General features: G+C 40.0%; 2 protein-coding genes across 3 annotated transcripts in view; one reads left to right on the top strand and one right to left on the bottom strand.

Moving 5' to 3' along the window:
* Positions 1–10,629, top strand: part of bcar1 (BCAR1 scaffold protein, Cas family member) — a 70,638-nt gene extending 60,009 nt beyond the window's left edge. For both annotated transcript variants that reach the window (XM_057348209.1, XM_057348210.1), the window contains exons 3-7: positions 2,445–2,588; positions 5,626–5,736; positions 5,979–7,184; positions 8,363–8,449; positions 8,926–10,629. In XM_057348209.1, coding sequence (XP_057204192.1) covers positions 2,445–2,588; positions 5,626–5,736; positions 5,979–7,184; positions 8,363–8,449; positions 8,926–9,438 — 2,061 coding nt within the window. In that variant the 3' untranslated portion in view covers positions 9,439–10,629. The remainder of the gene's footprint in view (positions 1–2,444; positions 2,589–5,625; positions 5,737–5,978; positions 7,185–8,362; positions 8,450–8,925) is intronic.
* A 706-nt stretch (positions 10,630–11,335) lies between these two features.
* Positions 11,336–13,891, bottom strand: nudt21 (nudix hydrolase 21). The gene is made up of 7 exons (XM_057348205.1): positions 13,614–13,891; positions 12,939–13,139; positions 12,782–12,845; positions 12,543–12,632; positions 12,286–12,361; positions 12,087–12,201; positions 11,336–11,709 (listed from the first exon to the last, which is right to left on the bottom strand). Exons 1-7 carry the CDS (start codon positions 13,730–13,732, stop codon positions 11,688–11,690), a joined length of 687 nt encoding a protein of 228 aa, XP_057204188.1. The 5' UTR covers positions 13,733–13,891; the 3' UTR covers positions 11,336–11,687.
* Positions 13,892–14,059: the final 168 nt, after the last annotated feature.

Here is a 14,059-nt window from a genome sequence, read left to right as displayed (position 1 = left end):
GATTCATAAATGTAAATAGAACAGAATGGAATGGAAAAAGAGATTTTATTGGTTAGCAAGTTGCAAGTTGAGTATGTATTCATCAAAAACTTTGTTGCATGCCATACTACGATAAACAATTCAATAATAAAACCATTTAAGTGTTTACTAATACTTTTTTATGTGGTAACACTTAAAATGTAAGAAAGTTAAGTGCAGCGCTGAGGTTAAAGAATATGCAAATATTGATTTAAATCTAGAAGATTCAGGAAGAGGTTATGTGTGTGTGGATGTGTCAAATGAAACACCTGCAGAGTAGTCTTAATGTGTGTGAAAGTGTACGGCAGCGTGGAGAATGTACCCATTTACCACAGTCGTGTCTGTGAGAAAGGTTGTGGGAATGTTCTGGGAAAAGATTCGCAGGTGTCGTCGTGTTACAGGGTTTTCCAATATCACACTACTATCACACTTACACCTCGCAGACAAAAATTGTGAAATAATTTATCATCGTTTTTGCCCTGTCGTTTGTGAAAAAGGGGCAAGAATTAGTCAGAGGGTGAAGGTTAGCGAGAGAGAGAGAGCGAGGAGACAATGATGAGAATTAACAGTGACAGATTGCCAGCTTTCTTTAATGAGAACGCTTTAATTGGATGTTAGCGGGATGTGACATCTAAAGTGACATGCTGTGTGAGCAGGAAAGTAAATATTAATACAGTATCTCTACGGTTTTTATTAGCGTAGCATTTCATTTCTTTCCCTGTTTTAGCATCTTTTATACAGGGCAGGGCGTAAAATGTTGGCCAGACAGTGTAGTTTCTTTTTATGTGAGATTTCCATTGTGCTCGTCTTGTCGCGTCTCGTGCCTGGTTACCATAGTCACTAGATTTAATCTAACAAGCATCAACGCTTCACAAAGAAAAGCACAATTGGAGGCTGTGTGGTTAATCAGACTGCTTTGCCCTCACACAATAAGTGAAGACTTGTGCTGATTTGTTGCGGAAGAGACTGAATCCGAACCCTCTTATGAAACAGAGCTGTAAATCTGTGGTGGACGGCACACCTCTCAGTTTCTAGGTGGTAGAGAGTGGACTCTGACCTCATCTACTGCTGCTAAATCACATGATCATAGACGTCACTTTACAGTCGCCTGAAATCTCTCAAAAATATGTCCAAGCCGCATTTCAGCCCAATAAATAAAAAAATAGTTTCCATTTTTAATGTTTAAGTGTATTTATTTTTCATTGGTTAGCATTAGCTTTTTTTTACAATTTATTGACAATTAAGCACATTCCTATAATTCTCAATGGAGATTCTTATTGCAAGATTATATATTTTTATTTTATTGAAATGATCATAAATGAAAAATGTTACAACAAATACAACCAAGCATCTTTTTTCGTTTAAATCTTTTTGAGTATTACCTTTTTATTGTCATTAAAATAATAATAAATGTTCGTTTTTTATTTCTGATTTGGGGTGAAACATTACCTAGAAATCTTATGTACCACTACTAGGTTTATTGACTGTGTGTGTGTTCATGATTTATGTGAGTCTCTGTTGTTTAGTATACGAGAAGCGACACCCATATGAAGGCTGGCACGCTGCGTTCCTATAGACACTGACTGGTCTGAACTGATAGAGAGAGAATGGGAATGAGAATAAAATCCCAAAATAATCTCATTAGTTTAGTGTTATGAGCGAGACCACAAATCATCTGTTACTGGCGTCATGCAGGGAATAATAAAAGCTATGTGAACGTCCACAAGATGTTCAAGAAGAGCATCTTGCGTGCTTTAGTAGAAGCGAGAAAATCTGACCTTTGTGTCATTCATTTGCTTATTTGATGAATGAAGTAATTCAGTTTTGCATAATCAATTTTCTTTCATTGACATTTTTCAAAGTCCTAAATTTATTTTAAAAATCCTATATTTTCATTTCAAAATCCTATATTTATTTCTAACAGCTTTTAGATTTTAGATCTCGGTCCATAGTGCATAGAACGACATCCAACAAACCAATATTCTAAAAGCATTCACAAACCTCAAGTAAAAACAAATCTAAGGGATTCCGCTGTCTGAAATTCCACATCCCTGAATAGCTCTTCTCAATGTGTTGAATCTGAGTGTTGTGATTGGTATTATGTCTGAGACTTTGTACAAATATGGGGGCCGTTACTTGTTTTCATTTCCCATGCTCACGAGGTTGACACAATCCTTGAAGCGCAAGACAGAAGGTAAACAGGCGGACAAAAGGACAGCCCCTGTTCCCACGGTGACCTTTCGGGACCCCAGATTTGTTGTAGTAGTGTCTGCTGTGTTAACCCGGTGTAAAGGCACCGTATTGAGCCTCCACAGTCTCTGTGAGCTAACTCATCTCACAATATGCCCAGAGCAAATCTAAAATGGGTCATTAACAAACAGACCCATGCAATTATCTTACCCTCGCTCTCTTTTTCTCTCTCTTAGGTGGTTGTTCCCACACGGGTTGGCCAAGTATATGTGTACGACACAGGGAAAAATGAACAGGATGAGTATGACGTCCCCAGACACCTTCCACCCACCCAAGACATCTATGATGTGCCACCTATCCGCACCCAATACAACCAGCAGGTAAAGAGTTAACCTTAGCTATTTCTTTCTTTCTTTCAAACTCTTGTTGGCTCTATGGTTGCTTGCCTATTTTTAGATGAGGTCATGCATTACTTGCAGTAGAAGTAGATATTTTAATGTCTGGAGGCATTTCAAAAAGAAGGTCAGCACTGCGTGCGTGTGAAGCAGAATTTTCCAAGACCGCTGTGTGCGCACGCATGTTTGTGCATTGTGTGTATATGAGAGAGAATGTACTGTCAGCGAGATCAGTCGTTCAATGCAGCACACTGCAGTACACGCACACGCACACACACACACCCGAGGCAGCGAGAGACAAAGCCTGCCTTACAGCAAAGGCCACGCATACCCAGACCTCACAATTCCAATGCACACATGCAGCCTGCAGCGCAGCCGTACTAAGCAAAAACGCGATAAAATGAGAGAAACACGGATGACAGCACAGATCTCGACAAGTTCATAAAAGAGTGAGGAAACACAGCTTTAAAAGACTGAAATAGACAGAACAGTAGGGATGAGCGGAGGCACAGCATTAATCTTACACTAGCTGGAGCACAACAGTGTGTCCAACAGAACTAATGCAGCATGGGACTAAAGTGAAACTCTACACACAAACACACACATTTTTCACTGCTGTCACCTCAAAATCACTCCAAATATTCATAGTAACAAATCCCCTCTTCGCGAAAGGAAAGACACGTTCCAGTTTAATCAAACAGAGCTGAAACACAGCCTAGTGGATGTTCAATGGACGGTTTTGGTATTCATGGCTTCTTCTGCTTTTCTCGCAGACTGCGGGCTCTCCTGAGGGCATACACAACAGATTGAGAGCCATTGTTTGGGCAGCATTATAAATGCTAATGGCTGTTTGTGTTAGGATGTGTGTTTGTGCTTCGTGCAGTGATGATGGAAGTGTGGAATCGCAGACAGGCTGAGATGAAGAGCAAGATGTCTACAAATGTAGACATGCTTCTTTAGTATTTCTTTACTTATATTCACTTTGTGCATCGGAGAACGAGCACATTTCTGTTAGAAATGACAATGTTTATTGCTGGAAGCCGGTGTTTATGTCATCAGGAGCTCTTTGTGGTAAGAAAGGACTCTTAAATCATTGGTTTTTGCTAACTGACTCGCACTTGTAGGCTACTGTTATCTGTATTCATGTATTTCCTGTCAGATGTGCGGGTTAGATACATTGATGCTTGCAGGGGTTTCGCTTGCACTTCTTCAATAGGGTTTTTTGTCAGTTAAACCCTGTCTTGTATCACATACGAGCACAGCCTAGTTTAGAAACCACTGGGTTAAAGGGACAGTTCACCAAAAAAATGAAATGTGTCATCATTTATTCACCCGCTTGTCATTTCAAACCCGTATGACTTTCTTTCTTCTGCAAAACACAAAAGGAGATATTTTGAAGAATGTCGCCCATTTACTTGCATTTTTTGTGTGTCCGTAAAATAGAAGTGAATAGGTACCTTCGTTGTTCGGTTACCAACGTTCTTCAAAATGTCTTCTTTGTTCTGCGGATGAAAGAAAGTCATACAGGTTTGAAAAGACAAGAAGGTAAGTAAATGATGACAGAAGTTTCGTTTTTAGGTGAACTTTCCCTTTAAACTATAAATGTGAAAGAGCTGTTACTACACACAAACTGTCATTTTAAATGTACCCATCCTTATGTTGAAAAGACCAGCATGTGCTGGTTAGGTAGGTTTTGAAGCATGGTAGCTGGTTTGTGGAGGACCAGCTTAAACCAGCACATGACCAGCTAAGGACCAGCTTAAACCAGCACAAGACAGCTACCATGCTTCATCTAACCAGCATAATATGCTGTTTTTTTCAACAGGGTAAACATATGTGACAGCTAGTTTTTCTCAGATACTGTAGGTTTAGACTTGTTGGTTTGATTCGCATTTTCACATCCTGCAGTAGTGGAAAAAGTACCAGTTTTACAGCTAGCGTTGTAAAACATTTATACGGTTTTAATCCTTTGCTAATATCCAAGCTTACAGAGCTGTGGCTCTTTGTGTGTGTGGCATGTATGTGTGTGTGATATTCGTGTAAGTTGTCACAGGTTTATTAGAGCACTGGGACAAGAGTTACATAGATATACTGTACATTACACTCTGGATAAAATTATAGTCAGAAATTAGCTAAATCTTACAAATGCAAAAAAATACCTACATTTAGGGCTTTCCACAGAAAACCTCCTTTACAATGACCTGTATTTAGCACCTAAACACAGAGCCATTGGACAGGTAGCAGAGAGAAGAAATGAAGAAATGAGAGGTTAAGGTAGAGGTCAACATCTCGGCAGCCCTGCTGATCTTCTCCAGCTGTTCCTGTCTTGGGTCATGCACCTGTAATCTCTCCAGATCATGCCTCGGTGTGTGTGTGTGTGTACGTGTGGTTATTTAGTTCTCGCTTGTACCAGTTTAGCTGCAGGCCTTTTGGATATTTATATCAGTTGTCAGAGGTTTATCAGAGCAGCGAGACGGAAGTCACACTTCATTTCTGGCACATTCTGAAACTGAAGTGATGCATGCATAGCTCTGTGCGTTCGTGTTTGTACGTCCGTGCGTGTTTGTGTGCGACAGGATGTGAGGGTCTGAGTGGGCGTTGCAGTTTGTCCCCTAGCATGAGTAGCAGTGTTCCCTCTGAACCCCATTCATCCAACACTCCAACAGCCTCAATAATGGCTCTGTTCTGCTTCAACATGCTCATACACAAGGGGTGGAGCAGGAGGGAAAAAGAGAAAAATATGTAGAAGGTAGAGAAGAATGAAAGGCCCTCGGGTGCAAAATAAATGAAAGTGAGGAACAGATGCCCAAAATTGACACCTTGTTAAATTGCATTTAACAAACATTTCAATCCAGGTTTTATTAGCTCCATTAGTGCCAAGAATTTCTGATGTCTATTTGTTTTCCCAGTACAGTTTAGTTGTGTATTTCGGTCATTTATCTAACTTTGTAATCCAGTCAAATACATTCTGTCAAATGTTTCTGTTATTGATCTGACCCTACTTTCTATCTCTGGGCCACAGGTGTACGATACTCCCCCCATGGCTATGAAAGGCCCACCCAGCAGAGATGGACAGGAGATCTATGATACACCACCTAGTGTGGACAAGATTCAGCTGCACTACCAACAAACGGTAACAATTCGCCTCAATACAAGACTGTGACACAAATCAATTACAATGCAGTTAGAGAAATCTGTACCAAAACATTACAAAGACAAAGATAATTTCTGATCGGCTGTAAGAGGAGAGCTGCTCTCTTGACGGGGAAATTTTATGAATGATATTGAAAAAAATGATCTACAAGATGTAATGAAAGTAGTAAGTTATGAATGTGCGTGGCTCATTTTTAGTAAATTCATTGTTCCTCTTTCCAGGTATATGACATTCCCCCATCTGTCAGCAAAGATGTTCCAGATGGTCCAATGAGAGAGGAAACATACGATGTTCCTCCTCACTTCGCTAAGATGAATCAGAACCAGGCTTATCTGTCTCAGATCCCCGGAGGTCCTGAGCCTCCTATACCAGAAGACGTTTATGATGTCCCTCCTCCTCAGCTAACAGGAAAACGTCAGCCGCAAGGTCAGGAGATCTATGACATCCCCGCCAGTCTTCGCAAGGGCAGCCCACAGGACCACCACCCCGCAGATGTGTACGATTTCCCCCGTGAACGCCCAATGGGTGAAGAATCGAATGACTATGTGTACGATGTGCCTCCACAGGTGGTGCGTGATGCCGCAGCCACTGAGGAGCTTACGGTGAGCTTCAAGCGTCTCTCTGCGTCCAGCACGGGAAGCACTCGCAGTAACCTTTCGACATCTTCTCTGGACATGGTGCCAGTTCGGGACTCTTCTGGGCCTGGCCGCCTGCTGCTTCTCGATCTGGACCAGGCCATGGAGCGGTTGTCCCGTCTACAACAGGGTGTGGAGAGCTCTGTGTCTGTCCTCATGGCCTTCTTCAGCGGGAACTGGCGTAGCCCTACTCAGATGGAGTCCAACCTCCCCACCATCAGACAGGCTGTGGACCGCATTCGAGTGGCCGTCAGGGACCTCCTGGAGTTCGCCAGGGGTGCCGTGGCCAATGCCACCCAGGCCACCGACCGCACGCTACAGACCAAGCTAGGGAAGCAGCTGCAGAAGATGGAGGAGACCTTCCAAGGGCTGGTGAAGTACACACAGGCTCTGGACTCCCTAGGGTGGTCCCCCGCAGCCCTCACGGCACCCCCTGCAGGCTCAGGTGGGGATGATTTAGACCGGCTGGTGATGTGCGCCCGTGGCGTGCCAGATGACACCAAGCAGTTGGCATCATTTCTCCATGGCAACGCTTCTTTGCTCTTCAAACGGACAAATAAGCAGCAGCAGCTGCCGTTGCCGCCTGTACCGCACACGGGTGACATGATGGGTCAGCTGACCAACAACAATAACATCTCAGCTTATCAGTCAGGCACACCCGAACGGGCTAACATCCAGTCGCGACCGCTACCCTCCCCTCCGAAATTCACGGCTGAGGAAGGGACTCCAGACAGGCCGTATGAGACGACAGAGGAGGGATGGATGGAGGACTATGACTATGTGCATTTACAGGTACAGGACACGTTTTTATAATTTGTTATTGTAAATGAAAATAAAGTCATTTAGAGTAACTTATATTTGTAATTATGTAAATAATTGAATTACGTTACTTTGAATATTATTTATAATATTATTATAATATTTCATTCAATTTAAATTGTAATTTTTTATTAAAAAGTAAAAGTAATATATGAATGTTCATATAAATTATTTGAGAAGAAATATATATTTTGTTTTATTTGCAAATGTTACATAAATATCAGTTTAAAGCCAGTTTCAACCATTTATGCACTTTTGCATTCTATTTATTTTACTTTTTTTTGCATTTAAAAATCAATGCAATGCATTTATTACCTGCAATATTTTCGTGATGGATTTAGTAAGAACGTTTATTTCATTAGGCAGGCAACGCCACACCGTGAAAACAAAAAAATCTATATTTAAGACGTTTTACCAACTCCACTAGTTTTTGCCGATTTATTTTGCTCATTTACTTATGCACCTCCATGATTAACACAGGATTAAACCACATGTTAAATCATTACAAAATGCTCATTTGTTGAGCATTTACAACACTCACAAACCCCCTGTGTGTATACACCTGTTCTGTAATCTGTTTCCATTTTCGAAGGTGACAACAAGAACCAGGTGTTTCTTCTCAAACATCAGTGTGATCAATGGTCTCTATGCTCTCCCTATTAGGATTCTGTCTGTAATCCCTACTGCGTCGAGCCGTAGGCTTTTTCATCAGTCACTCAGATTGCATGTGCAGACCTGCTTTCCTTTAAAGCCCACATACATCTTATTTTGACACCAGCTGTTGCACATCTATACTATGTGGTACTGTCAAAACTTCCACTTAAAGAAGTCAGCTCAGATAAATTCGGCTCAGTCCCTCAGATATTTCTTAATCTTCTCCACATCTGAAAATGAGTTTTTCTCTGTGATATTATACTGCACCCTAGTGGACTGATTGGGAACATGCACAATATGCAGTATACTAGGGGGTTAGGGGAACGTTAAGCCTGAAAAAGGATATTACAAATTGATGATGTATATCAATAATATGTACAAATACTACACACATACATGTAGCAGCAACACAATATGACCCTTCATATAAATATGGATATGAATAAACATTGTAAATTATTTATACATTAAAGACTGCTTTGTACTTTGTATTTTAGGGTAAAGAAGAGTTTGAAAAGAACCAGAGACATCTGTTGGAAAAGGGGAGCATCAAGCAAAACAAAATAGTGCTGGAACAGCAACAGGTATATTACATTGTACAATAGTAATGTACTTTCTAAGTGAGACAAATAGGATTTTAAAGTTGTGCTGCAACCACATTTATGAGAAAAAAAAACGTATCTTTTGGTCATCACAATCACATGGGAGGTCCAATTATAGACAATTTGTTTTTTATTAAAGCAAATTTTTTAAAGGTGCATTAAACATTTTGTATTCATGTTGCATTGGTGTGTTTGGAGTATACACTTTGAGAAGCTTTGAGAATTTGAAGCAGCTTGACATGAAACTACACACAGCACAAAGTTTATAAAGACACAGCCCAGGATAATGATTACAAAACAAAAAGTTCATTTGTAATTTTGAGGGGTAATTTTGTGCAAATTTGCCATCCATACATTACTTTTGGCTCCTACTGTACAGTGTATGATTATAGATATACACTTTATTTGACTTTTAGTAAATGCAATTTCTTAAATATCGTTCTCCTGTCCTACAACAGTTAAAGCAGTTTGAAAGACTAGAGCAGGAGGTCTCCCGACCAATCAACAATGACATCTCGGGCTGGACCCCGCCCTCTCAATACCCACAGACACCGCGCAGTAAGCTGTGTATGGGCGACCGGCAGCTTTTGCTCTTTTACATGGAGCAGTGCGAGGCAAACATCACCACGCTCACCAACGCCATCGACGCTTTCTACTCCTCCGTCAACAACAACCAGCCCCCCAAGATCTTCGTCGCCCACAGCAAGTTCGTCATCCTCAGCGCTCACAAGCTCGTTTTCATAGGAGATACGCTCTCCAGGCAAGCCAAGTCCCCTGACGTGCGCACCAGGGTGGCCCAGCACAGCAACACGCTCTGTGACAAGCTCAAAGACATTGTGGTCAACACCAAAACCGCAGCCCTGCAGTATCCCTCGCCAGGTGCTGCCAGAGACATGACAGAGAGGGTGCGGGAGCTCGCAGGATGCACCCAACAGTTTCGCATGGCACTTAGTCAGCTACTGGCTATGTGAGTTCAGGGGTGAATGGACTCGGGGACAGTATATGTACAGAGCCTCTTTAAGACTCTTTGGAGAAACATACCCTGCATTTTATTTGACAAAAATGATGAATGGACAGAGCCATCGGTTGTAAATGAATCATTGTAAATATTTAAGTTTCTATGTCGGGGATACTGTAATGCAGATGGTGGAGGAATTTTTTTGAACAGATGAGGAGAATGAGAAGGAAAATATCTAAAATAGTAGTTTTAAGACATTATGCTTTATTATAGCGATACTGTAATTATTGCTCTGATTGTTATAATTGTCATCACTATTATGAGATGTTGACTAAAGGTGTTTAAACATTTTCAGGTGGATGTAGAAGTACAACCATTTACCAACAAGGCTTTTTTATGAATTATGCCTGCTGGAAGAAAAAAAGGCGCTGATGTTTATCCTCTTGCTGTTGCTGTTTGTATAGAGACTGGGATAGTGTCAACGCCGAGCATGCTGGGAGTGAGCTGACTGGCAGACAGAAAAGACATTCTTCATATTTCATTTGAGATTTGAACCCAAACTTGTCAATGCAAAGTCGTTGACATCTATGGAGAACAAATAATTCAAATCCATTTTTTTAAAATCGGTTTGTTTTAAAAAGCTCATGATAAAGTGTCAGTTCCCTTTATTTTTATAAGGTCTGTCAGTGGGTGGATAGTTACTATTCCTCCCACTTTCCCTTTGGCATGACCTACACTATTTCATTGTTTTATAATCAGTCATGGGCGGTCCTTCAACTTTAAGCCGATAGCGCCACTACCTGCTGGACAGGTGCATTGTGGCAACAGGGTCCTTTATTTCACTGATATCCTGACAATTTATTGTACAGTTTCTCGTCAGTGTGTTCGAGAAGAATTTGTTTTCCTCCTTTAGAAACTCTTACTTTCCTTATTCATACAGACTGAGGCTTTCAGTGCACACATTTGAAATAAACCTAAAACCAGCTTGTCTTAACTCCTCCTCCATTGCACTACATTGACCCAGTGACTATGTGGTACAGTCACTCATCTGTTTAAAGAGCAGTTGCCCTCTACAAGCCTGAACCATCTGTTTCAAACTATCTCATCCTGTCTTTTAGCTCCCTGTTGGTCGTATTTTAAAATTAAGAATATGTGAGACAAAGTAGTTTAATGATACTTATTAAACTTTTTAAGTACTACAACATGTTGTTGTGCGTATAGTCAAAATCCTTATCCAGTTTAAGAAAAAAGGAAGAAAAAAGCATTTATGCCAAACAGTGACCTGATATATGTTGTACTGTTATTCTGTTCTCAAATCTGTGTTTAAGGATTTGAATGATATCTGGAAATATATGTTTAATATATTTTCATTAAAAAAAAATTAAGTCCAACTTGCTATTAATCAAGTTTGTCCTTCCAGAGCATCTTCATATATCAGTAACACAGCAATGTTAAGTTTCCTCCCATAAAAACGCATTTATGCATTTGGCATTTTTATCCGAAGTGACTTTTTTAATCGGATGTTTGTTCCCTGGACATCAAACCCACAATCTTTCTGATGTTAATGCAATGCTTTGCCATTTGAGCTGCAAGAACACTAACCACACCTTGTGGTTTCAACACAAGATATGCAGTTGCTGAGCCAGTTGAAGGCCTTTATCTAATCTGCAAAATATTCTGGTAAATATTTTTAATGTAAATTTAAGTTTACTTCAACAAGTAAATACATATCTCAACTATCATCCATGACTTTCTATCTTAAAATTTTGTCAACAGTAGCCTACTAGTTATGATAAATCCCCTACATACTTTACTTTCACCGATAGTTTTAACAAAACTGCAAAAACATTAGTGCCAAACACCATACACTAATATGCTATGAATTAATAAACAGAGACAACACACATATCTCACAGATAACTATTTATTATAAAAAAACATGGTCAAATATACACGGATTAAAAAACAAAGTCACTGCAACATTTTTTCTAAAGACCAACTAATCTAATCCACTAACTAATCAAACATAAAACACGTAGTTACTAAATGAAAACGTCTAATAAAGCACAGACTTGCCATATATCTACCCAGATGAAAAAAAATTATGCACACATTTCAATGTGATTTAGAGCAATGACTGAAAACAGGACAGGGAAGTGGGAGACTGGACCTCCACATCACTTCATCCATCACCCATCTGATTCTCATCAGGCTGCGCTCACAGAGACAGCCCATGGTCATGATGACATAACCTCATGCCTCTCAATTGTAGATGAAGTTAAATCTATGTGGAGAAAATAGTAGATTAGCCACAAAATGCATGCAACTTTATTTGCATGCAAATTTTATTTATTTGCAGTGACAAAACAGATTAAATATTATGACAACACCTAAGATCTCCTACATGGTTTTCAGGTGATTTCTGCCAAAGCAACACCAATTGCAGAGATTACTAGTGTGCTTTCATCCACAGGAATGTGTTTTTGAATTTTGTTAAATACATAGTTAAAACTTAAAATGGTTCATTGTTGTTTCATTGGACAGCATATTGAAGTCAAGCAACAAAGTTTATTTACTGCAATACAAAATTTCAAAATACGCTTTCATATTTGCCAAATATTCTGAACTTAAAACATTCAGTAAGATAAAGTAATATCCCACCTGCTCAGTAATTGTGGAAGACTGGATATAATAGGACCATAACCAGGAGCATTGTCATAAAGCTCAAACAATGGAGCGGCCACCAGCTTGTAGTTCTTTGGCACAGCAAACAAGGCTAAAAACATACAACACAAAAGTTAAGCTGTATAATTACTTTTTACTAAAATACATTAGGGAAACAAACCACATTTCATCATACCTTTCTCCTGCAGCTGTACTAAAAAAAGCTTCTTATGTTCCTTAGGCTTAGTAATGTGTGCTGGAATGTAGGGATACTGTGGAAGGAAATGAAAACAAATTTTTTTTGTCTTTACTAAAAATCTTTATTTTCATTCCAGTCATTCAACTGCAATAATTGGATTAAATAAATAAAAAAAGTTAGCTTTATATGGTATTAATTAAAAGTGACAAAGTCAATAACACAATACAGTGCTGCTATGAAAAGATTATACGTGCCTGCGGTGGTTCGAAGTTTGGTCTCCACCAGTTACCAATACAGTCATCAATGACCCAGTCCTGTTTTACTCCATCTTGTCGACCCAAAATCTGACAACAAATATAGAATTATTCTGTAATTTTACGTTCCTATGCTGGGTTTTATTTTAACACACACACAATACACACAAAAAATAAGCAATTTCCTTAAACTGTCCTCTGAAACCCACTGCTTTGAAATACATTAATAATGAAAATACCTCTGTCATAAGCCGCTTTAACCCTTCCACCTCATCTTCTCCAGGGTTCAACTCACCACCAGGACTGTAAACACAATACATATAAACTGTGAATCCACTTGCAAATGCCATAACACAAAATCCGCGGGGGGGGGGGGAATAAGCGCTGTTCACATACAGTTTGAAGAAGGTAGTTCCAAGTTGCAGAAGCAGCACGTGAGGGAGTCTGTGCTCGTGCACGATCAGAACTCCTTCCACAGTCCGCCGCATCCCGATCTTCTCAAACTCCTCCCGCATCCGCTGAAAGCGTGCGGATACCGAGCTGTCCTTCTCATACAGCGGCTCCTTAGTGCCGAACGTGTAGTTCGTTAAAGGATATCTGTAAAATTACACGATGTTACAAAGAAGTTTATTCACCCACGTGGAACTCGAGTTATTGGAGAGTTGTCAAATATACAAAGGCTCATAGAATACAGAGCTAATAATAATCGGTATCTGGCTATTGAGAATCAGTGGTGTGGCAACGATATAAAAAGTGTGTGTATTGCCGAGAGGGCCAATATTGCATGGGCTTTTAAAATAGAAACCGTAAGAGCTTCATGCGTTTAAACTGTAAAATAAATCTATTTGATCAATGCTTCAAACATGTTTCAGTAACGTTACATTTGGCTTATTTGCTATCAGGTAGGAAAGCAGCGTACTTGGCTAACTAACGTTAGTTAATATTAACGTCGCATCAGGACGCAGCTTTAATGCACGAGCACGACTAATAAGCGTTATTTATTAGATAAGTTACATTCAAGAAAACACGAAAGCAATTCCTGTGAATCTTTATATTTCAAATTCTACTCACAAGTTGATGGTTCTCTCCAGGGTGAGCGGTTTAGCCGGCTGGCTAATGTATTTGTTTCCGAACTGATTTACACCGCGGGGCCAACCGGTAGATGACCGATTAGGAGGTACAACTGACATCGTATGACGGATAATGTAGGCGTTTGTAATATCGGTTTAATCAATGCACTAATCACTCTATCACACCGATTACAATAGTAGTCGTTTTGAATGGCACGGCTTAGCAATCGATTTAACCATAACACGGCGCTCTATTGCGAAAGTACATCCGGGACATCAGGGATACTTCCGGTTTACGGCCTTTCGTGTTGCTTTACGGCGTACCCACTTTTTACATCGTCATTAAACCGAAGCCGTGAATGTGAAAAATCTATAAAACCGTCGGGTTGTTCAGAAAACTCCAACACAACGTACGAACACAGTGCGCATGATTATAGAATATAGAAA

This window comes from Triplophysa rosa, linkage group LG12, assembly GCF_024868665.1.
Source record: "Triplophysa rosa linkage group LG12, Trosa_1v2, whole genome shotgun sequence".
Classification (NCBI taxonomy): Eukaryota; Metazoa; Chordata; class Actinopteri; order Cypriniformes; family Nemacheilidae; genus Triplophysa; species Triplophysa rosa.
Note: the sequence above shows the minus strand (reverse complement) of the source record. Positions and strands in the feature narration are given on the sequence as shown.